General features: G+C 39.8%; 1 protein-coding gene across 1 annotated transcript in view; it reads left to right on the forward strand.

Annotated features, from left to right (window-relative positions):
• The window catches only part of MUC19 (mucin 19, oligomeric), a 180,393-nt gene that overhangs the window by 88,515 nt on the left and 68,498 nt on the right, over nucleotides 1-23,380 (forward strand). Inside the window, exons 52-62 of the mRNA XM_021714400.1 lie at nucleotides 6,752-13,459; nucleotides 14,225-14,302; nucleotides 16,429-16,494; nucleotides 16,603-16,656; nucleotides 18,374-18,409; nucleotides 19,196-19,240; nucleotides 19,505-19,558; nucleotides 21,707-21,760; nucleotides 21,876-21,929; nucleotides 22,873-22,926; nucleotides 23,086-23,139. Coding sequence (XP_021570075.1) covers nucleotides 6,752-13,459; nucleotides 14,225-14,302; nucleotides 16,429-16,494; nucleotides 16,603-16,656; nucleotides 18,374-18,409; nucleotides 19,196-19,240; nucleotides 19,505-19,558; nucleotides 21,707-21,760; nucleotides 21,876-21,929; nucleotides 22,873-22,926; nucleotides 23,086-23,139 — 7,257 coding nt within the window. The remainder of the gene's footprint in view (nucleotides 1-6,751; nucleotides 13,460-14,224; nucleotides 14,303-16,428; nucleotides 16,495-16,602; nucleotides 16,657-18,373; nucleotides 18,410-19,195; nucleotides 19,241-19,504; nucleotides 19,559-21,706; nucleotides 21,761-21,875; nucleotides 21,930-22,872; nucleotides 22,927-23,085; nucleotides 23,140-23,380) is intronic.

The raw sequence follows: 23,380 nt of genomic DNA on the forward strand, positions 1-23,380 counted from the left end.
TTTTGCACGTTTATTTTATACCCTGAGACTTTGCCAAAGTCCTTTATCAGTGCAAGGAGGTTTTTGACAGATTCTCTTGGATTTTCAAGGTACATGATCATGTTGTCTGCAAAGAGAGATAACTTGACTTTCTCTTTTCCAATTTGGATACCCCTGATCGCCTTCTCTTTTCTGATTGCTCTAGACAGGACTTCCAATACTATATTGAACAGGAGGGGAGAGAGTGGGCATCCTTGTCTTGTTCCAGTTTTCAGGGGAAATGGTTCCAATTTTTGTCTGTTTAGGAGTATGCTAGCTGTGGGTTTCTCGTAGATGGCTTTTACTATTTTGAGGTATGTTCCATGTATGTCTAGATGTTTGAGGGTTTTTATCAAGAAGGGGTGCTGGATTTTATCAAAAGCTTTTTCTGCCTCTAATGATATAATCATGTGGCTTTTGTTCTGACATCTGTTGATGTATTTAATTGCATTTATTGTCTTGTGAATGTTGAACCAGCCTTACATCCCAGGGATGAAACCTACTTGGTCATGATGGATGATTTTTGAGATGTGTTGTTGAATTCGGTTTGCTAGGATCTTGTTGATAATTTTGGCATCTATGTTCATCAAGGATATTGGCCTGTAGTTCTCTTTCTTTGTTGGGTCTTTACCTGGTTTGGATATCAATGTGATGTTAGCTTCATAAAATGATTTGGGGAGGCTTCCATCTTTCTCAATTGCCTGGAATACTTTCAGTAGGATTGGTATCAGCTCCTTCTTAAATGTCTTTTAGAATTCTGCTGGAAAGGCATCTGGTCCAGGGCTTTTTTTTTTTTTAGATAGTTTTCTTATTACACAGTCAATTTCCTTGATTGTTATTGGTCTATTTAGGGTCTCGATTTCTTCTTGTTTCAACCTAGGCAGGTTGTGTGATATCAGAAAGTCTTCCATTTCCTTAAGGTTTTCAAGTTTGTTTCCATACAAGTGTACATAGTAGTCTCTAATGATCTTTTGTATTTCTTCAGGGTCAGATGTGACTTCATCTTTTGTGTTTCTGATTGTATTTATTTGGGCTTTTTCTCTTGTCAGTCTAGCTAGGGGACCATCGATCTTGTTTATCCTTTCAAAGAACCAGCATTTTGTTTCATTGATTTTTTTGTGTTATCTTTTTGTCTTTTATGTCCCGGATTTGGGCTTTTATTTTGGTGATCTGAATTCTTCTGCTGAAGTTAGGGCTTTGGTGGTCTTGCTTTTCCAGCTTCCTGAGGTGAATTGTTAAGCTATTAATTTGTGATTCTTCCATTTTCTTCTTGTGCGTTTGTAGAGATATGAAGTCCCCTCTTACTCCAGCTTTCATGGTGTCCCAGAGATTTTGGTAAGATGGTTCTTCATTTTCATTTGTTTCCAGGTATCTTTTAATCTCTATTTTGATTTCATTGTTGGCCCAGGAGTTGTTTAGCATCATGGTATTTAGTGTCCATGTCTTTGTGGGTTTGGGGGAACCTTGTTGGTGGTGATGTTTATTTTTATTCCAAGAAGGTGCGTGACAAAATTTCGATCTTTTGAAATTTGTTTATGCTTGATTTATGGCCAAGTATGTGGTCGATCTTAGAGTATGTTGCATGCGGCAATGAGTAGAATGTATATTTTGTGATCATTGGGCGGAGTGTTCTGTAGTATCAATTAAGTTCATTTGGTCAAGAGTCACATTGAGGTTCTGGACCTCATTGTTGATTTTTTGTCCTGATGATCTGTGTAGGGTTGTGAGTAGGGTATTAAAGTCCCCCGTTATGACGGTGTTAAAGTCAATATCTTTCTTGAATTTTCCTAGAAGCTTCTTTATGAAAGTTGGTGCTCTTATGTTGGGTGCATATATGTTTAGGATAGATATTTCTTGTTGATGGAATGAACCTTTCATCCTTATGTAGTGGCCTTCTGTATCTTTTAAAATTTTTGATAGCTTAAATGGTATTTTGTCTGAAATTAGGATCGTGACTCCTCCTTTCTTTTGTGTTCTGTTCACTTGAAAATTTGTTTCCCATCCTCTTACTTTGAGTCTGTGTATGTCCTTTCTAGTGAGATGGGTCTCTTGAAGGCAATATATTGGTGCCTGGTGATATTTCATCCATTTTGCCATTCTGTGTCTTTTCAGTGGTGCATTTAGTCCATTCACATTCAGGCTAATTATTGAAATGTGAAAGCTGGTCCCTATCATAAAGTTCTTATAGGGTTGTTATTGTTGTTCCTCTTTGCTTGTTGTCTTTCTTTTGGTTTTGGGGTTGGTTCATGTATGTTTTACTCTTTTTTCTGTACTCTTGTGAGGAATATTGTTGTTCTGTTTTCTTTTCATCTGTGTTTAGTACTTTCTTAAGTGTTTCTTGTAGAGGTGATCTGGTGGCAGCATAAGTTCTTAGGGATTGGATATCTGGGAAAGATTTTAATTCTCCCTTGCTGATGAAGTGCAGCTTGACTGGGTAGGTTATTCTTGGTTGAAATTGTTTATCTTTTAGAACTCTGAAGATAGGGCTCCAAGCTCTCCTAGCCTGCAGGGTTTCTGTAGATAAATTTGCTGCTATTCTAATTGGTCTTCCATGATAGGTGATCTTGCCTTTTTCTCTTGCTGCCTTTAGGATTTTTTCTTTTATACCTACTTTGTTTAGGTGAATTATTGTGTGTCTTGGAGTTGGTATTCTCATTTGTTGCCTTGCAGGTGTTCTCTGAATCTCTTGTGTTTTAATTTTTGCATCACTGATGAGATGAGGGAAGTTTTCTTCAATAATCTCATGGAATGTTTGTTCCAAGGTAGCCTCTGTTTCTCTTTCTGTTTCAGGAAGTCCAATTACTCTTAAATTTGGTCTCTTGAAGTAATTGTTTATCTCTTGAAGGTTTTGCTCTGTCTTTTAAAGTTTCTTTTCTATGGTTTTGACAGTTTGGATTAGGTCTATATTTTGGTCCTCAAGCTCTGAGATTCTTTCTTCTGCTTGGCTAATTCTGCTTTCCATGCTTATCAGTTTATTATTTATTTCATTCACAGTATTCTTTATTAGTGTAATCTCAGTTATCAACTCCTTTCTTGTCTCTCCTCAATTCTTTTTAATCTCCCCATTAATGTCTTGATATCTAGGTCTGTAGTTTGAGGCCAGTCATTCTGGGGGCTCTTCATTGATTGCATTCCGAAGTCAGTTTTCTCAGTGCCTGTCCCCCAGGGGTCTGGGAGAGACCCATGTTCTTCTTTTGGTTTTTCTTCATTTGTGTAGATTTTTTCTCTCTCCCCCTTTCCTTCCCCTTCTTTAATTCTGTTTTTCAGGGAAGATGGGGTTGCTTTTACTTCTTTTGTTCAATCTCCTGTTCTTCCCTATGAGAGTCCTCTGGCTTTGCTCACTTTTTTGAGGCTGGGGGCTGTACTTTTTGCAGTTTTGAGGTTTAATTGAGGGGGAAACTGTGATTCAGAATCTATCTGCTGATCCCAGTATCCACCATCAGTTGTATGGGCACACTGGAACCTATTTCCCACTGCCTTATAATCTGTCCATGCAGCAGCGTGTAGGTTTGCTCCCTGGAACAAAAGGAGATATGAAGAAAGGAAAATAATGGAAGAAGGGGGGGTCAAGAGGAAGTTAGAAAGAGAGAAGAGTGAGAGGGAAAACAGACATACATACCAATGGGTGAAAAAGAGACACAAGGCCAGAAAAGAGTGAAAAACACACACAAAATTCCCTAAAGCACACCGGTAATCACACAAAGACTGTCCAATAAAATCATGCCTTTTGATGCATTTTTCCCCAACACAAACAGGTAGTCTAAACCAAAAAGCAAACAAAAGTGAGCAAAGCAAACAATCAAAACAATAAAATCAAAAGTCAATATAAGAAACCAGACTAGCTCTGAAATCTTTCCTGAATGTCTAAAGTCTCTTCAGCTCTGATCTCTAGCCTCTCCCCTTTGCTTTCATTGCAGGCAGATAGTCTTACTCCCAGTTTTGTTCCCTTGGCTTGCTACCTGAGAATTCTGCAGCTGAGTTGTCTGTATCTGATTCAGCAAAGGAGAGGGTCTTTCATCTCCTGTTTAGCGATGTTACCTTAGAAACCAAGGTGGAGGCTGCTCATAAGTGGGTGGGGCAATGCAAATCTCTGCCTGGAAAATGGCTGAAGTGGGTAGCTCCTCTTTTGAAGATCCTTTGTCTCCACCCATCCTTTTTCTCCACTCATCTGGGTCTGTGGACAATCTACTATGATGGGCTGTGGTGGCATGTCAGGCACCGGGGATCAGTGGGACAGCTGGGTGCTGGATCAGGTGTGCCACCAGCAGCCTGGGGTAGAGGAGGGAGCTGGGAATTCCCCCTTCTGGAGCTGAGAGCTGACAGTGGCTGGTCAGCACCTCCTTAAGATATACTGTTCCCTTACACAACCATGGGGTCTCATGCTGGGTGCATCAGCCAGAGTGAGAGTGGGACCAAAGCTCCAAAGGGCAGGTGGTGAGTGGTGATAGTGGCTTTGGGCCCCACACAGGGCACTTAAGCCAGGAGTGGAGCTGGTATCTCTGAGGGGCAGCGCCTAGAGCCTTCCTGGTTGACTGTGGCTTGAAATAGGGCTGGGTGGGGGCCCAGAACCCAGGGTGGAGAGCTGGAACTCTGAGCAGTGAACACCAGGCCGCTGGGCTGGGAGCCCAGTCAGGGAGGGAGCTGGCAGTGACTGGGTGCCAGGCAGATTAAGAAAAATAAAAAATGATTATTAGGAAAAAGTATAAAGTATAAAATAGACAAAATGTTTTCTCATAAATTCCCTTACTTGAATCTTACAGTTACCCTATGCAGTTGACAATATTCACATCTTATATATGAAAAGCAATGTGTTTACATCAAAGGCAAGGATGACTATGTTGTGGGGCCAGGTCAGGGCTTAGATTGTTGATTCTTCAACTAGTCATTGTCCATTACTAGACAGGCCACCGACATGGTGAATTTCTGTCAAAACTGGAGAAAGAACTTGTCATCTTGCTATTTTTGTGTACCATGGTCTAACTCAGTTCCTGGTTTGAATACTTAATAAATATCTGGTGGATATCTTGTGCATAAATAAATAAAGGTATTGTAGCTCTCAATCTGGTAAAGAATGAAGAAGTATTCTCATCAGTGAGGCATAGTAATAGATCATATAGAAGAGAACCTTCTGGAAGGATTAAAAATGTGTGAAGGAGTGGACTATTTTCTGCCATACTCAAACAGTGAAGTTTTGCTAGAAATGGAAATGTGTACCTACCACACACACATTGTGCAGATTCATGTCTCTACAAATCCAAACTTTCAATGTTCATCTGGTTTTTAGTGACATTATTGATATTAGGAACTCAGAACTAGAGCTTTCTGGGATACTGAATTTCTCCTCATGCTCACACTTGTTTTCTAGCCTTTCCCAAATTAGTAAATGGTACCAACACTGACTAAGTTCTTTTAGATAAAAATCTTCGAGTTATCTGTGATGCCACTCTTGTCTTTTTCTGTCCTTCCCATATCTAAACAAGACCTGTTAGTACTACTTCCAAAGCATATCCTTATCCCCATCCACTGTTCTCAGTCTTCTTTATCACTCTTCTAGCCCAGTTCACTCATGAATTGCCTAAACTCCTGAAATCACCTTATAATTGGTCTTCTTACTTCTGTCATACACCCCTTGCTATATATTTTTCATGGATTGGAAAGATGAATATTACATATATATAATGTTAATAATATAAATATATAAAATATAAAAATGCAAGAATTTATATATTAAATATATAAATAGAATAATATATAATATATATGTCCTGTGCTGTCACTCCTCTGTTTCAAATTATGTGCCATTGAATTTAGAAAAATCATCTATTTCTCTCCTCTGATAGACAATATTTCATCCACTCCTATGTATCTGAACTCGTCTTGTAATATTCTCATCCTAATCTCTCATGATCCAGCTCTGCTTTTCTATCAAGCATAACTCTTTCAGTTTTATGATCTTTGTTCTGGTTGTTCCCTCTGCCTGTAGTGACATTCTCCTAGAGCTCCAGTAGCTGGCTGCTTCTCATTATCAGAGCTAAAAATAAATAACTTCTTCTCAGAGAAGGCTTTGCTAACCAGGCAGTCTAAAATGAAATATCCCTGTTGCTCAATATCACTTTGCTTTTTGTTAGTGCTCTGAAGCTTTTCTTGTTTGTGTATTTGATTGATTGGTTGGCTATTTATTATATTTATATGTCTACCTCACTCTTTCTTCCTGTTGAAATGCTCAAATGGAACAAAGAACTCTTTATCACCTTAGAAAAGCTACTTAATCTCTGTGTGTTTTAGTTTCTATTTTATAAAATAGAAAAGTAATATTGCATTCCTTATATAGTTATTGAATTGGTGAAATTAGGTAATACTTATAAGTTGCTCACAACTTCTTTGACATATAATAGATACAGCATAATGATTGTTAAGAAAACAAACAGATAAGTTACACTGGAGGTAAGTGCAGTGGGGTGTAGCTATTGTCCCAGCTACTCAGGAGGATTGCTTGAGCGCAGTAGTTTAAGATCAGCTTAGGTAATGTAGCAAAACCTCTTCTTAAAAAATTAATAAAGAAAAAAAGAAGTTACACTGTAGCAGAAAGAAAAGTATGAAATGAGATGGTGGTTATGGGGAAAAGAGCTGTAACAGCTATACCAGAAAAAGAAAGCAGCATGAATCCTCAAAGTTAAGAAAAGACCAAGTCATTTATTAACACCATTCTGCTTTTACTACTTGTTTGTAACAGTAGCAACCAGATCATCAGCTGGCAAGACAGGGACAACTGGATCATCAATCGAACATTTAGGGACAACTGGACCATCTCTTGTTGAATTAGAGACAGCTGGATACTCAACTAGAGTGAAGGTGACATCTGGACAATCAACTGAAGTGACTAGGGTAACTGAACCATCAGCGGGAGGGACAAAAACAACTGGACCCTCAGCTGGAGAAACAGTAACAACTGGACTATTTACTTTAGGATCAGGGACTACTAGCTCATCAGTGGAAGGATTAGGAACAACCAGACCACTTGTAGACTTAGAGACAACCAGACCTTCAGCTGGAGTGTCAATGACATCTGGACAATCAGCTGGAGTGACTGGAACATCTACACAATCAGCTGGAGTGACAATGGCACCTGTCCATTCACTTGGAACAGCAGTAGCAACAGATCCATTTGTTGAAGGATCAGCTACAACTGGGCAACCTATTTTAGGATCAGAAACATCTGAACCAGTAGCTGGAGGTGCGGGGTCAACTGGATCATCAGTAGAACAATTAGGGACAACTGGACCACCTCTTGTAGAATCAGGGGCAACTAGATCATCAGCTGGAGTGACAGCGACATTGGAACAATCAGTTAGAAAGACTGGGACAACAGGATCATCAGCTAGAGTGACAGGAACACTTCAACCATCTGTTGTAGAATCAGGAACAACTAGACCATTTATTATAGAAGCAGGGACAACTGGAACTGCATTTGGAGGATCAGAATCAACAAGACCATCAGTTGGAGAAACAAGGACAACTGGGCAATCAGCTGCAAGAGAAACATCAAGTCCATTTACTGGATCAACAGGGACATCTGGAAAATCAGCTGGAGTGACTAGGACACCTGTACAATCAGCTGGAGTGGCAATAACATCTGTTCAATCACCTGGAGTAGCAGTGACAACAGATTCATTTGTGCAAGGATCAGCTACAGCTGAACTACCTGTTTTAGGATCCAGAACAACTAGACCAGTGGCTGGAGGTACAGGGACATCTGGACAGTCCACTGGAGTGACTGGGACAACTGGACCCTCAGCTGTGCCATCAACTGAAGGATCAGGGACAGCTGGACCATCCATTGTAGGATCAGAAACAACTAGACTATCAGTTACAGGATCAAAGACAACTGGAATTGCATCTGGAGGATCAAGTACAACAAAATCATCAGTTGGAGAAGCAGGGACAACTGGACAATCAGTTGAAAAAGTAGGGACAGCTGGATCACCTCTTGTAGAATCAGACACAACTGGACCCTCAGCTGGAATGACTGTGACATCTGGGCAATCAGTTAGAGTGACTGGGGAAACCGGATCATCAACTAGAGAGACAGCGACATCTGCACAATCTGCCAGAGTGACAGGTGCAACCAAATTATCAGCCGGAGTGACAGGAAAAAGTGGATCACCAACTGAAGTATCAGGCACAACAGGATCATCTGTCATTAGATCAGAATCAACTAGTTCAGCATCTACAGGATCAGAGGCAACTGGAACTGCATCTGGAGGATCAGGTATAACAAGATCATCTGTGGGAGGAACAGAGACAACTAGACAATCAGCTGCAAGATCTGAAACAACAGCTCCATTTGTTGGATTGACAGGGACATCTGAACAATTAGCTGGAGTGACTGGGACATCTCCACAATCAGCTGAAGTGACAATGACATCTGTTCAATCAGCTGGAGCAGCAGTAACAACAGGTTTATTTGTGGAGGGATCAGCTATAACTGAACAATCTGTTTTAGGATCAGGAACAACTAGACCAGTGACTAGAGTTACAGGAACACCTGGACAATCAGCTGGAGTGACTGAGACAACTCAATCATCAGCTGTACCATCCACTGAAAGATCAGGCACAACTGGACCATCTGTCATTGGATCAGAAACAACTAGTCCATCAGTTGTGGGATCAGGGACAACTGGAATTGCCTCTGGAGGATTAGGTACAACAAAATCACCAGTTGGAGAAACAGGGACAATTGGACAATTAGTTGAACAAGTAGGGATAACTGAATCACCTCTTGTAGAATCAGACACAACTGGACCCTCAGCTAGAATGACTATGATATCTGAGCAATCAGTGAAAGTGACTGGGGAAACTGGATCATCAGCTAGAATGACAGTGACATCTACACAATTGGCCAGAGTGACAGGAACAAACAGACCATCAGCCAGAGTGACAGGAACAAGTAGACTATCAACTGAAGGATCAGGTACAACTGGATCATCTGTCATTGGATCAGAATCAACTAGATCAGCATTTACAGAATCAGGGACAACTAGAACTGCATCTGAAGGATCAGGTACAACAAGATTATCAGTTGGAGAAACAGAGACAACTGAACAATCAATTGCAGAATCAGAAACAACAGGTCTATTTGCTGGAGTGACAGGGTCATCTGGACAATCAGCTACAGTGACTGGGACATCTCCACAATCAGCTAGAGTGACAACAGCATCTGATCAATCAGCTGGAGTAGCAGTAACAACAGGTCCACCTGTGGAAGGATCAGCTACAACTGGGCAGTCTGTTTCAGGATCAGGAACAACTGGACCAGTGGCTAGAGTTACAGGAACATCTGAACAATCAACTGGAATGACTGAGACAGTTCAACCATCAGTTGTACCATCAACTGAAAGATTAGGGACAACTGGACCATCTATCATTGCATCAGAAACAACTAGACCATCAATTACAGGATTAGGGACAACTGGAATTGCACCTGGAGGATCAGGTACAACAAAATCACCAGTTGGAGAAACAGGGACAATTGGACAATTAGTTGAACAAGTAGGGATAACTGAATCACCTCTTGTAGAATCAGACACAACTGGACCCTCAGCTAGAATGACTATGATATCTGAGCAATCAGTGAAAGTGACTGGGGAAACTGGATCATCAGCTAGAATGACAGTGACATCTACACAATTGGCCAGAGTGACAGGAACAAACAGACCATCAGCCAGAGTGACAGGAACAAGTAGACTATCAACTGAAGGATCAGGTACAACTGGATCATCTGTCATTGGATCAGAATCAACTAGATCAGCATTTACAGAATCAGGGACAACTAGAACTGCATCTGAAGGATCAGGTACAACAAGATTATCAGTTGGAGAAACAGAGACAACTGAACAATCAATTGCAGAATCAGAAACAACAGGTCCATTTGCTGAACTGACAGGGACATCTGGACAATCAGCTGGAGTGACTGGAACATCTGCACATTCAGTTGGAGTGACAATGACATCTGTTCAACTACCTGGCGTAGCAGCGACAACAGGTTCATTCGTGGAGGGATCAAATACAACTGGACAATTTAGTTTAGAATCAGGAACAACAGGACCTTTGACTGAAGTTACAGGGACATCTGGACAATTAGCTGGAGTGACTGAGATAACTCGATCATCAGCTTTACCATCAACTGAAGGATCAAAGATAACTGGACCATCTGTCACTGGATCAGAAGCAACTAGACCATCAGTTACAGGATCAGGGACAACTGGAATTGTATCTGGAGGATCAGGTTCAACAAGATCATCAGTTGGAAAGACAGGGACAACTGGACAATCAGTTGAACAAGTAGGGACAACTGGACCACCTCTTGTAGAATCAGACACAACTAGACCCTCAGCTGGAATGACTGTGACATCTGGGCAATCAGTTAAGGTGACTGGGGAAACCAGATCATCATCTACACAATCTGCCAGAGTGACAGGTGCAACTGGATCATCAGCTGGAGTGACAGGAAAAAGTGGATCACCAACTGAGGTATCAGGGATAACAGAATCATCTGTCATTGGCTCAGAATCAACTAGACCATCATCCACAGGATCAGGGATAACTGGAACTGCATCTGGAGAATCAGGTACAGCAAGATCATCAGTTGGAGGAACACAGACAACTGGACAATCAGCTGCAAGATCTGAAACAACAGCTCCATTCGCTGGATTGACAGGGACGTATGGACAGTCAGCTGGAGTGACTGGGACATCTCTACAATCAGCTGGAGTGACAATGACATCAGTTCAGTCAGCTGGAGTAGCTTTAACAACAGGTCCATTTGTTGAAGGATTAACCACAACTAGGAAATCTGTTATTGGATCAGGAACAACTGGACCATTGGCTGAAGTTAGAGGGACAACTGGACCATCTGTTGAACAAATAGGGACAACTGGACCAACTCTTATAGAATTAGAGACAACTGGATCATCAACTGGAGTTACAGTGACATCTGGACAATCAGCCAGTGTGACTGGGACAACACGACAAGCAGATATACCATTGACTGAAGGATCAGGGAGAACTGGGGCATCTGTCATTGAGTCAGAAACAACTAGACCATCAAGGGCAACTGGAGTTTCATCTGAAGGATCGGGTACAACAAGATCACCAGTCAGAGAAACAGGAACAACTGGACAATCAGTTTCAAGATCAGAAACAACAAAACTATTTGCTGGATTAACAGGGACATCTGGACAATCAGCTGGGATTACTGGGACATCTGCACAATCTACAGGAGTGAAAATGACATCTGAAAAATCAGCTGGAGTAACAGTAACAAGAAGTCCATTTGTTGAAGGATCAGCAACAACTGAGAAATATATTAAAGAATCAGGAACAACTGGAGCATCAGCTGGAGTGACAGAGACAACTGGATCATTTGTTGTAGGATTAGGTACAACTGGAACATTAGCTGAAGAAACACAAACAACTGGATCATCAACTAAAGGATCATTAACAATGGGACGATCAGAGGGAATGACAGGAACCACTATACCATTATATAAAGTATCAGGAACAACTGAACCATCAATTGGAGGAACAGGTGCAACTGAACCACCACTTGTAAGACCCAAGACAACTGGACCATCAGCTGAAGTTACAGAGATAACTAGACAATCAGCTGGAGTGAGGAGGACAACTGGACCATCAATTAAAGAATCATTAACAACTGAACAATCAACTAAAGTTACAGGAACAACTGGACAATCATTTGAAGGATCAGGTACAACTGGATCATCTCTTGTAAAATCAGAGACAACTGGACCATTAGTTGGAGTGACAGTGACATCTGGACTATCAACTAGAGTGACAGGGGCAACTGATCCATCAACCAGAGTGACAGAAACAACTGGAGCATTTGTGTTAGAATCAGAAACAACTGGACCATCAGTTGAAAGATTTGGGACAACTGGATCTTCAGATGTAGTGACAGAATCAGTTAGAGTGACTGGGGAAACTGGACCATCAGCTGGAGTAACAGGAACTACTGGAACATATCTTATAAGATCAGGGACAACTGGACCATCTGTTATAGAGTCAGGGACAGCGAAAACTTCATCTGCAGGATTAGGTACAACTACATCATCAGTAGGAGGAACAGGGACAACTGGACAATCAACTGCAAGATCACAGACAACAGGACAATTTGCTGGGTGGACAGAAACATCTGCACAATCAGCTGGACTGACAATGACATCTGTTCAATCAGCTGGAGTAGCAGTAACAACAGAACAATTTGTTGAAGGATCAGTGACAACTGAAAATTTTGCTATAGGATCACAAACAACTAGACCATCAGTTGGAATGACAGGGACAACTGAACTGTCAACTAAAGGATCAGGCACAACTGGACCATCTGTCATTGGATCAGAAACAACTAGACCATCAGCTACTGGACCAGAGACAACTGGAATTGCATCTGGAGAATCAGGAACTACAAGATCTTCAGTTAGAGAAACAGGGGCAACTGGACAATCAACTGCAGGATCAAACACAACAGGACCATTTGCTGGATTGACAGGGACATTGACACAATCAACTGGACTTACAATGACATCTGTTCAATCAGCTAGAGCAGCAGTAACAACAGGACCATTTATTGAAGCATCAGCGACAACCAGAAAATTTGTTATAGGATCAAGAACAACTGGACCTTCAGCTGGAGTGACAGAGACAACCGGGCCATCCATTGAAAGAGAAAGAACAACTGGACTACCTCTTGTAGAATCAGAGACAACTGAAACCTCAGCTAGAGTGACAATGACATCATCTAGACTATCAGTAAAAGTGACTGAGGCAACTGGACTATCAGCTGGAATGACAGGAACACCTGGACCATCACTTGAAGGATTAGAGACAACTGGACCATCTGTTATTGGATCAGAAACAACTATACCATCTGCTACAAGATCAGGTACAATTAGACCATCAGATAGTAGAACAGAGACAACTAGACAATCAACTGCAGGATCAGTGACAACAGGGCCATTTGCTGGATTGACTGGGCCCTCCAGTCCATCAGTTGGAGTTGCAGTGACGTCTGAACAATCACCTGAAGTGACTCAGCCAACTGGATCATCCGCTGCAGTATCAGGGACAACTAGACAATCTGCTATAGTAACAGGTATAACTGGTCCATCTTCTGCAAGATCAGGTACAAGTAGGTCATCAGCTGGAGAAAGAGGAACAACTGGATCATCAGTTGAAGAATCAGGGACTCCTGGACCAGTAGCCAGAGTGACAGGGACAGATGGATTATCAGCTGGAATGACAAAGATAATTGGGCCAACATCTGGAAGACCAGGGACAACTGGACCATCAGCTGGCACAACCACCGGGACAGGAAGAACTTCGGGAGAACCAGGAAGTGAAGCTACAGCACCTGAAGGCAAGTCAAGTTAGTTAAAGATAGATAATTTAATGTAGACAATTTAATGTTTGGTCAGACTCCTAGACTTGAATCTCTATACATTTATCATAATTAATATGCTATTAAGAACTCGAATGGGTGAACAATGACTGGAGCTTTCAAGAACATTATTGTATTAAGTTGATTTCTCTGGGAGGCTGAGGTGAGTGGATTGACTGAGCCCGCGGGTTCGAGACCCGCCTGGGCAGCAAGACCTCATCTCTATAATAAATCAAAAAATCAGCCGGGCGTGGTAGCGCATGCCTGTAGTTCCGGCTACTTGGAAGGCTGAGGCGGAAGGATCGCCGGAGCCCAGCAGGTCGAGGCTGCGGTGGCCAGGAGCGGCCACTGCACTCCAGTCTGGGCGACAAAGTGAGACTCCAATTAAAAAAAAAAAAAAATTGATTTCTCAGCCTTTTTGAGAAGTTTATGTTTTCATTAAGGGCCAGAGGATCAGTGGGGGCAGGCAGGGGATGTACAGCTACAGCACCAGAATCTGGGGCCACCAGTGCTGGGAACCAAGCAAGCATGGCTCACCTGGCTGCTCTGCTGTGGTTCATCAGACGTGTGGCTGAGACCCCAACTATTATGGTAATATTAAGTTATTTAACCAAGGACCTAAATGTGGGAGAAATGATTAAGAGATTTTTTAGATTTATAAACACCTAAATTTTAAATGTATATGAAGGACAGTTAGTTCATTATTTTTACTAAAGTGAACTGTGTAAAGCTGATAATTATTACTTTAACCAGGCTCAACTGAAGAACCTCATGAAGCCACCCCTGGAGCAGGCGAAAGCACAACCAGATTAACCACACCTGAAAAATCAGGTGAGTGGAAAGGGAAGAATTTGGCCCAGATTGTAGCTCAACATAAGGGTTTCTGATAAATCTAATCATGGCAATGAATGTATTTTAAGTAAGGAAATCAGAAAATCAGATTCAAATCTAATCCTTAGAACCTTATATTTTGTTAGGTGTTTTATGAATAGAATGAAAGGATAGCAAATTGCTTTCACAGTGCTGATTCTATCAGGAGATAAATATCAAATGAAGAAGCTTAAAACAAAGAAAAGGTTAGGGTTGGGGTTAGGGCATTTATTGGACAGCTAGACATTGTTCTAAGTTATGCAACATGTCATTGATTCTCACAGCAACTGATAAGCGCTACTTTTGTCTACATTTCCAAATGAGGAAATCAAGAAATTTTGTTAGCAGATGCCAGGTGAGGACTTGAACCAGGGAACTGCGGCCCCAGAGCCTATTTCTTATGCACGACACTGTCTTCTCCTCTAAGGCAATGGATGTAAACTAGAGCAGAATGGAAATTTATTCCCTGGAAGGGAAATCCCGATGGAGCCTCAAATACACCAAATTCAACCTCTCAAAGAAAATAAGATGAACATAAAGGTTATCATATTAGAGATATATTTGAGGACAAAGTTTGACATTTTCTATAATAACAGCAGTATTCCAAATTTTACCATTTAATTAAATTTTGTTTACTTGATTATTTTTATTATTTGCCATTTGTGTGCCAGGAACTGTGATGGGTGTGTGGGTACAAAGGTGTACAAGTCTGACAAAGTCCCTGTTCTCAGGACATTCTGTCTAGTGGGGGATTTCACCAATAAGAATCAAAAGCACCTCAATAACCTAATTACAGTGCTATTAAATGCTAAGAATATGGTTAGAGTATTAGAGAAGTGACATTCTACTAGTGTCCCAAAGAAGGATGAGGCACTAGTCAGAAAAAGAGGGCAAGGCAGAGTGGGAAATGACAGGAGAGCTCCAGGGGGGAAGTCACAAATCTTGGAGAGTTTAAGATACAAGGAGGCTAGAGTGCCCAGTGCCCAGTGGTGCCCAGTCAGGAAGCTAGAGAGGAGTAATAGAAACAACCCTGGAGAAATAGGAAGGACCAAAAGCCAAAGGAGGCTGTCAAGAGTTGTGAGATAGAAGAGTGACACGATCAGGTTCACGGTTTTGAAAGATCGCTTAAACTGCAACGTGAAGAAGGGTTGTACGAAGTGTGGACACAAAAAATTTGGAATTTATTTACAAAAAATAGTGTATTTGTTCTTCCATGTTTAAACTTCAAAGTACTCTCTGTTTGATGCAATACATTTATCAAAATGCCTTTACCACTGCTCAAAACAGTTTTTGAACTCATCAATTTTCATGCCTTCTAGTGCTTCTGGCATTTTTTCTTTCACCTCTTCCACATGGGTGAAATGTTTTCTTTTGAGGACTTTTGTTAATCCAGAGAAACAAAAAAAGTTGCTCATCTAGATCTGGTGAAAAGGGAAGATGGAACATGAGGGTCATGCCATTTGGGGTCAAAAATTGCTGAACACTCCCTGCATGGTAGGCAGGTGAAATGAAATTGGCAAATGCGTTGAAAGCATCTCCAAAATAATAATAATAATTTACTTCAGCCAAACACAGCCTCTCACAATAATGCTAACTGGTACGCTGAGGCTGATGTGTTCCTAGAATACTTACCTAGTGGGGAAAGCCTGTACTACAATAAGCCTGCACTCCAAAAGATAATTCTGTTTATTTTGCCTCCTCCCTTCATTGTATAAGGTAAGAATGGAAGCAGAGATTTGTTAGGAGGCTATTGCTGAGTCAAGGTAAGAGGCAGTGGTCTAGAATAAACTGTGATGGCAGCTGAAAAGAAATGGAAATGTTCAAAACACATTTTTTGGGAACCATCAAGAGGATTTGGCAATGGTTTGGATGGGGATTGGTTTAGGGTCATTTTCACGCTGGCATGTTTGGTGTTAAGATTGATAGTCTTCTCATTTATTGATATAGGGAAAGTTAATGAGCAGCAGTTTGTGGTAGGAAGATCACAGGTTCAGGTATGAATAGGTTGAATTTGAGATATCAGAGAAGTCCATGTGAAAATTATCCGTTATGCTATAAGATTATTTTTTCATTTGTTTTAAATTCAGCTACAGCTGGAGTGCCTTCTGCAACTTCTGCAGGAGGTAGAGGTAAAAGCAGAGTGTTCACATCAGGTACTGGATCCGCAACAACTGGACTCAAAATAGTTATGCTGATCCACATGGGGATGGCATTCCAATAAAATAAGAACACTGTAGTGACTTTCCACTTTTTAATCTCAGGTTCCACAGGAGCCAACCCTGGCCCAACAATCGCCCCAGGGGGCATCACTACTGGTAAGTAAGCAAGGGGATGTCGGATGTATTTTTGACGTGTTTTCATGCTCCTTGGCTAATTAAAAACTGTATCATACTCAGTGATCTATCACAGAAAAAAAGAACAGAGTATCATATGTTCTCACTCATAAGTGGGCCTTGAACAATTAGTGTAATACTATAAGAAAGAGGTTGGCAATAGTGGGAAACTGCCAGAGGAGAGGAAGTGGGATTGGCAGTTGAGGGAAACTGCCAGGGAAGGAAGGAGCACACCTCATTAAGAAGGGTATCTGCATAATGAACATTTGTATACCTAACCCCGAATTGAACCCCACATCTTAAAAAAAAACTATAAAACAATGCCAGTGGAACAATTGCAATGTCCTTAAATACATTATCTCATTTAATTTTTTGAATAAATATTATTATCTTATTTTACACATGAGAAGCTTAGACAAAGGCATTGCCAGATTTGGTCTAGGTTCTGCAGCAAGTAAAATGGTGGAAACAATATTTTTATTTTATCCATTTTTTACTGATACCCAAGACTGTGCTCTTTAGTGTGAAGCCTTCCTCCCCTACAGCAAAATATATGATTATCTTTAAACATTATATTTAATAGCCCACCAGTAGAACTTGCTTTAAAATAACAAAGCTTAAACATTTCTCATTTCTAACTACAAAAACTGCAGTAGAGGATAATAAAAAGAAGCTTAATTTTAAAAATATAGTGGTAAATGTGGAATTTGCTTTTTTTAAACAAGATTTGCAGCATTGTGTTCAACAAAACTATAATACCATTGTTTTATAATTCAAAATTTTATGAATTTCTTTCTTTTTACAATTATTTCATCCTGACATAAAATTCACAAAAACTTATAGGACAATTTATTTTTCCTAACACAAAATAAATGGGCTAAATTATTTTTTCAAGGCTATAGTGTGTTATTATTTAAGCTTCTGGACTAGTAACATGCTCAGTATCGTAGTACTTGAGGAAGACAATTTCTCACTTTGCAGAGTATCTAACAGAATCTAGGCTTTAGTGACTAAATTGTTCAGTATTGTTTTAAGGAATAGATTGCTCACAATTTCTTTTCTGGTAAAGATTTATGCTACATTTATTCTAACTACTGTTATAAAGTCCCTTTATGTACATTTATTTTGCGGTCACTAAAAAAAATTAATTTAGTAATTTAAGGAAACTAAATTTGTCATTATTCTTTATTCAATCGATGATTATGCAAATATAAATGAGTTAGCAATAATTTATATTATATATTGAATGCTATAACTATATTATAAATTAACAACATGGCTACAAGTAGGAACTACCAGAGCACAATGTGTATGACTGTTGGGGTCTAGTATGTTATAATTTACTAGACCCCAACATATGTCATTTTTGGTATTTTCTATGTTTGATGCTTAATATTTAATAAAAAGGAACCAAACTAGAATTACATGTGTGTAAATATTTACTTGGAAAAAAAGGCAATGACTTGTTTTCAGTTTATAATTTGTCATTCATAGATGATTATGTGGAAGAACATAATGGAACCCAAGAGATCTCTCATTCTGACTTAAATTTCTAGGATAAGCTTCTATGAGAATAACATAATTCTGTTTTTTTAAAACAAAAATTGCATATATTCTGGCATTTGAAGCACTGAAGAAAAAATTTTAAATAAAATTCAAATATATTATTTAATGAAAACTTTAATATTTCCTTTGTTAGGTTCAGTTATCATAATTCCACCAGAATTCTTTGTAGGTAAGTAGAAATTAAAATGACATGAAAATACATTTTTGTAACATGTGGCTTCAAATAGCATTTCTGTCTTTTCCATTTAATTACTGAAAAATATCTACGGGACTGTGACAGTCATCTTAAATTACAATTGAACACATAAATTCACCTTTATAAGTTGGAATAAATAAAAGTGTTCATTTATAAATATATTTGAGTTTTTCAACTTTAGTGCCACTGAAACTGCCTATAGTAGCAGATGAGAATGTGTGTGAGATAATAAATATGTATTTGAAAAAAAATTTATTTAAACTAGCAAAGAAAACGTAGTAGCAGAAGTCTTAATTTGCTAAATTAATAAAATGTAAATTTCAAATTAGATTTTGGTAGCATAGGGCTTTTGCTACTAGTATGCCTTCTTAAATCATCAAAAGATATATAGAATCCTTTGTGTAATAGTTAAATTTAACATTTATTTTATGCAAGTATACACACAAAAAATAACTACCCAAATAGCCCTCTTAATGAAAAGTAGTAGTACCATATTTCTCAGCATATTAATGTTATTTGTCCTTTACTATGTCCATGAAAATTATTTAGCTCTTATTGCATCCTGTTGTCTGATTTTAAAACTTAAAATCAGATTTAAAAGAGCAAAATAAGTGTATTCTTTAGAACATCTCACTTCTAAAATCCCTTCTAATTCTTTTGGTATTCATGTTAGAATGCAAGCTCCCTGAAAACAGACAGTTTTGTTTTAATACATGCTCCAGCATGTTCTTACTTTACTCCTCTTCTTTTCTTTTTCAGAAGTCACAACTTCTGCAGGGACCACTGGAGCAAGACCATCAGGAGGTGAGTGCAGTCACCCTGAGACTTTTGGGTCCTGTGTGGGACTGCAGAGAAGAAGGGACAGATAAGAAGGCTGAGGACACATTTCCTCTAGGGACACAACACACAAGGGCAAATTGCTAATACCTCTGGACTTTCCCACATGCAGGATTACTTGATGGACTTTCCCTCCATCAAGTAATCCTGAGTTCTAGTTCCGGAGTCAGTTCTCTGAAGACAGGAATGAAAGTGCTACTGCTTTGAAGTTTACAAAACTTCTTTTCACAGGTACCACTGTCATTTCTTCTGAAGCCAGTAGCAGTCCAGAAGTTGTGAACACAGGTAATGTTACATAAGTAAAACTCAAGCTAATGCTTATTCTCATATGAGTGTTTTGTGCATTGTGTATGTATGTTCACGTGTATGTGCACGTGTATGTGCATGTGTATGCTTTAAGGATGTCATGAAAAATAACCACAAAGTATCACAGGGATATTTAGGAAGAACTTTATCTTCCATTTTCCTCCTTCTGTAGTCACTCCTGGCATACCGAAGAGACATATAACAAGAAATGAAACAGGTGGGCAGGAAATGAGCCCCCATTCCTCTGTCAGGAGGTTAGAGTGTAGGGATGTTTATTTGCAAAGTGCCTGTGAATAAATGGGCCAAAGAGATGAGAGGAGGACACTCGTGATTTGACATTTGGGACAAGTCCTCAAGAAGGGTCTTACATTGCTGTAAGGCCATTCATTAGCTGCTTCCATGATGAATTGGGACATTGCTAAATTTAGTTTTTCTTATTTTAGGTATCACTGAAGTAGGCTCTGAGACATCCATTTAAGCAGGAATTTCCAACATAGGTAGAGTTGAAAGAAAACAATCTCCATGGACACTAGAAGGAAATGATGGTGTCCTTGTAGGGTTGCTCTAATAATGTCACACAAACTACCTCTGCCCAGTTAGCCAACACCCTAGAACTTATGGTTCTCCTATTTCCTCCCTCAGAGACCTCTACTTCCCAAGAAGGTGCTGGCCCATGGGAGGTGGATTCAGAATCGGTTATATAAGGAGAAACTCATATCTTTTTTTTTGTCACCAAGAAATACGGTACTCATAAGCAAAGCCTAAATAGAGGAAGTGTCTGAAGAGCAGTTTATATTTGCTTTACTAGTACTGCATTTTTGAACAACAAATTCTTTTTCAGTTTAGACATTTTTTCTAGAATAGCTGCTAATGACAGAGTTTAGACACATATTCATAATCCCCAAAGATAGGATAGTTATTCTAGTTGTTCTGAGTAACTTTGGCTGTGAAATTACAAACATTGCAAGCTTTTGAAAGGGGTGGGGTGATGAAACTTCTTGAGAAATACACAAAAGATACAAGAACCCAGGAAACACACTTGCCCTATGTAAATGTTATCTTTTTGCAAATGAATACTAAATATTTTCAAAATGTCTAGAGTTTTCTGCACACTCATACCTTTCTCTGTGACCACACCACAGGACGTGGTACTCCAGTATCAGAGAGCCAAGACACAGGGAAAACAGGTGAGCATTGGAGAAAACCACATTGCCTCCCTGATAGAAAATACCAGGAAGGCTGGGTGCAGTGACTGACGTCTGTAATACCAACACTTTGGGAGGCCCAGGCAAAAGGATTGCTTGAACGTAGGTGTTTGAGATCTGCCTGGGTAATGTGGTGAGACCTCATCATTATTATTTTTTTTTAAAAGAAGCTGGGCATGATGGTACACTCCTCAGGAGGCTGAGGTAGAAGCATTACCTGAACACAGGAGGTAGAGGTTGTGGCGATCTGTGATTATGCCACTCCAGTCTAGCCTGGGCAACAGAATGAGGCTCTGACTCAGGGAAAAACAAACAAACAAAAAACAAGCAAACAGGAAGATGATCTCAGGTAGAGAAAGTTGTCTCTCTGATTGCTCTGGCAATAAAATGGTTAAATAGAAAATACATAGTCCTCATCATCAAGGAAGAGCCAGGGAAAGAGCTAGTTAGATATTAGTTCTTTCTAGAAGTAGGTTTTTAGGAAAAAAAGATTGAACATCATGGTGATCTCAGTTCTCTCTGGGTTTCAGTGACAACTGCAGTGGCTCCTGGCACAACTCTTACCTTTGATAACTCCAATACAGGTGAGTCTTCAGGTGGGCAGGAAAGCTTTCAGAGCTCCTCCCACAATTAGATGTCTTCTCTAAAGCTATTCTTCCCATGAGTAATATCAGATTTTTTGATAGCTCCTATCTCTCTGTTCCTGAACTCCATAGAAAAGGAGGCCCAATAACTTCCTTTGGTAAATATACTGTGGGAAGGATATTTATGAGGAATATACAGATTACCTTTTAGCATTTAAAGCCCACCTTACTGAAATTTTGGATAAATATGTAGATTTTGCCCATGTATTGCCTGTTACTCTTTGCCTACTTCATGATGATGAGGTATTAAATCAAACTACTCATCCCTTTCTTCATAGCTGCCACTGGGGTGTTCTCTGGGAAGACTCTGGATCCTGGGCATGACAATACAAGTAAGTCCCACAACACCCAGGGAATGCTACACCATGGCTGCTTATAATTCCCTAAGTTGCCACAACCTATATGTCCCTATATTGGAGACTTTATATTTGGTTTCTTTTCCCTCAGAGGCCACAAGCACCATACAAGGGATCAGAACCACCCAATCTGAAGCTCCAGGAGGTAAGCTTCATCAGTCCCAGACTTCCGAGTCTCATCATTTTCTGCTGTGGTGTGCTGTGGGGAACACTTGCATAAGGATGAGCGCTAAGCAAGAAGGGTTACCCTTGTCTGGAAGCATAATGTGTATCAGACCATCTATTCTGCTAAGGAATTTCACAAGTTGGGTTATCTAAGTCAGACAGTGCTCCCCTTCCTATTGTATAGTATTAGTTCTCTGGACACTTGGCAGAGGCCCACTGATCTACGGCAGCCTTCCCAGGACCCTCGATCCTCTTTTCTCTGCTCATCATGATTATCCAAAGTACTATCCTGGCAAGCATGTATTTAACATATATTTATTATACTTCTTTTTTGTCTTCTGTGTTACCTCTCCCACAAATGCAAATCTCACAAGGCAAGATCTTTGTCTGTTCTTCTCACTGGCAGAAGAATGCCAGGAACAGAGGAAATACTTACAAAATATGAGATGAAAATCAGGTATATTCTTATTTTGAGTGTCACTCTGCTGACTTCAACAGCTACCAGCATGGTTTCCCTTGGTGTCGGTAGCAGCTCACAGGATCCCAAGCCAGGCAGGATGGGCTACATATAATCAACAGGGGAATTTATGAACATTTCATATGAATGCATTCTTAGACACAATATCATCAGTTACATAAATGAGAACATTCAGGATGTTCAAGAGTTTTTCTTTCTCCAGGAAACTACATCATTGTAGGTGAAATTCATAACATGAACTTGAACTTCCTTTTTTTGGAATATACTACAACTGAAAAAAAACTGTTGATAGAAAACTATTAGTCAATAAGTTGGAAAAAAAATCATCCATGGTTCATTTCCTTCTGAAACCAAACTTCTCAGGAAAGGTTTTCCAGTGTTTCAGAACCTCATTGCTGCATTCGGTATTGTTTACCCTACTAGCTCCTTTACTTTCACCTTTTAGGTAGTTCTGGTGAATTCTCTGGGACAACCATTACATCTGGAGGTTCCAAGACAGGTATTTGAACAAGAAGGAAATCCTCATCTTGAATGCATAATAACTTTATCAAGTTACAACAATAAAATAGCACCTCAATGGTTTTTGTGTTTTTGGTTTTTTGTTTTACCAGTATCTCAAATTCCTCAGACCTCATGATTCTCCTTTTTCTTTTGTTAGAGGCCACAGCTATCACAGAAGGGAGGGGTAGTACTGGACCTGAATCCAGAACAGGTGAGGAAGAGCAACATGTGATTTGGGTTTGTCATAAAACCCAACTCTCATTAAGATGACTTGTTTGGGAGAGGGCTTTCCTGCAGAATAGGATGCACTTCTTCTTGGGAGAGTGTACAAGGCAAAATATATTTCCTTTAGATTTGATTTCTTCCTAAGTATCTACCAATAGTGTCTTTTGAAACAGTATAGCTGTTGTAATTGCTCTGAGAAATTTATCCTGTAATGTTACATACAAATA

This window comes from Carlito syrichta, unplaced genomic scaffold (assembly GCF_000164805.1).
Source record: "Carlito syrichta isolate Samal-C Ts95f unplaced genomic scaffold, Tarsius_syrichta-2.0.1 Scaffold305642, whole genome shotgun sequence".
NCBI classification, from domain to species: Eukaryota; Metazoa; Chordata; class Mammalia; order Primates; family Tarsiidae; genus Carlito; species Carlito syrichta.